At 54.3% G+C, this 1,742-nt stretch overlaps 1 protein-coding gene across 1 annotated transcript; it reads left to right on the top strand.

The window, feature by feature from the left end:
- The first annotated feature begins 468 nt into the window (after nucleotides 1-468).
- On the top strand, nucleotides 469-1,417 carry LOC124690164 (probable aquaporin TIP5-1). Its single transcript, XM_047223590.1, has 3 exons — nucleotides 469-595; nucleotides 676-926; nucleotides 1,019-1,417. The coding sequence occupies exons 1-3, from the start codon at nucleotides 469-471 to the stop codon at nucleotides 1,415-1,417; spliced, it is 777 nt and encodes a 258-aa protein (XP_047079546.1).
- Nucleotides 1,418-1,742: the final 325 nt, after the last annotated feature.

Here is a 1,742-nt window from a genome sequence, read left to right as displayed (position 1 = left end):
GTAGCTAGTAATTCTTGTATATGTGTATGATCTGAGTGGAATTGAGCAGTTGGACCCTAACACGTCGACGCTCGCTCTACCCGTTTCAGATGTGCATCGCTAAGTTGCTTGCTCTTCCTCCCGTGATGTGATCAAGGTTGTGTAAGAATGGTGTCGTTTCCCTTTTGATTCAAAAAAATCCATGTAAACAGGTTCTGCTGTCCTCGTTTGAAATTTGAAAGGAAGAAAAAACGTTCTACGGAGTATTTTGCAGTTCGTTCTTTTTCTTCGCAGAAACTGCAAGGCGGACCTTGTATTAACTGCAAAATAACACGTTTTATTTACCGTTGCGCTTCTTTCCTGCAAACCGCATCCTCCTCTCTTCTTTCAAATGTTTCTCAGAGAGTCAGAGGCGCGCCCGAAACTGTATTTCTCTGCAGTTGCTCCTCCATTTTCCAATTGCTGAAGACGATCATACGAGATACGACCATGGCATCCAACCTCAGTGCTCACTTGCAGCGCTCCTTTTCGGCGCCGGCGCTCCGGTCGTACCTCGCCGAGTTCATCTCAACCTTCCTCTTCGTGTTCGCCACCGTCGGCTCCGCCGTCTCTGCCAGTCCGTCCAACGTCCTCTGTTTTACACGCAGTACAGCTCGTTTCTACAACTGAAATCATGCGGTTTGGATGTTGGTGCAGGGATGCTGACGCCGGACGTCACGTCCAACGCCTCGTCCCTGGTGGCCACCGCCGTGGCCCAGGCGTTCGCGCTCTTCGCCGCGGTGTTCATCGCGGCCGATGTCTCGGGCGGCCACGTCAACCCCGCCGTCACCTTCGCCTTCGCCCTCGGCGGCCACATTCCATTTCCGACCGTCGCCCTCTACTGGGCATCCCAGTTGCTCGGCTCCACCTTCGCCTGCTTCATCGTCCACGCCATCTCCGCCGGCCAGGTAACTAAACTGCACTGATTCCGTGCAGTAGCACTTGCACCATGCACCTACTGGTATCTGACAGATCGAGATGTCCAAAATGACATCTGTAGGCCGTCCCGACGACAAGGATAGCCGTGGAGATGACCGGGCTCGGCGCGGGGATCATAGAGGCGATGGCCACGTTCTTGGTGGTGTACACAGTTCACGCGGCGTGCGACCCGCGGGCGGGCGGGAGGAGGGGCACCGCGGCGACGGCGATGGGGTCTCTGGTCATCGGGCTCGTCACCGGCGCGTGCGTGCTGGCCACGGGCTCGCTCACCGGCGCGTCCATGAACCCCGCGCGCTCATTCGGGCCGGCGGTCGTCAGCGGGGACTTCAAGAACCAGGCCGTGTACTGGGCGGGGCCAATGATCGGCGCGGCTGCTGCGGCGCTGGTGCACCAGAGCTTGGTGTTCCCGTCGATGCCTGCCCCGTTGCAAGGGACTGGAGACGGTGGCTGTGTGATCTGACGACTGATGAGATCGAATGGTTGATTAGGTACAGCAGGTACGGTTTGCAAAAAAAAAAAAAAAAAAAAAAAGACTAGCTAGGTTTTCGCTGTCGTGGTATGTTAGTATGCGAATCTTTAGTTACAGAGTTAGTATGTAGTGCTAGGGCTAGTGCTTATATGATGCAGCTTTTGTATATGTCTGTGACTATGTGTATCATCGATGTCGTGGTGTCTTATATACCGCTAGCTAGTGCTTGTACTAGATAAACAAGACCACTGGGCGGAACCCAGGGCATCTTAGACTCTTAGTTAAGATAGAAAGGGTGTGAGAACCAATCCAAATC

Source organism: Lolium rigidum, chromosome 2 (genome assembly GCF_022539505.1).
Source record: "Lolium rigidum isolate FL_2022 chromosome 2, APGP_CSIRO_Lrig_0.1, whole genome shotgun sequence".
NCBI lineage: Eukaryota > Viridiplantae > Streptophyta > Magnoliopsida > Poales > Poaceae > Lolium > Lolium rigidum.
This window is presented reverse-complemented; position numbering and strand designations above follow the sequence as displayed.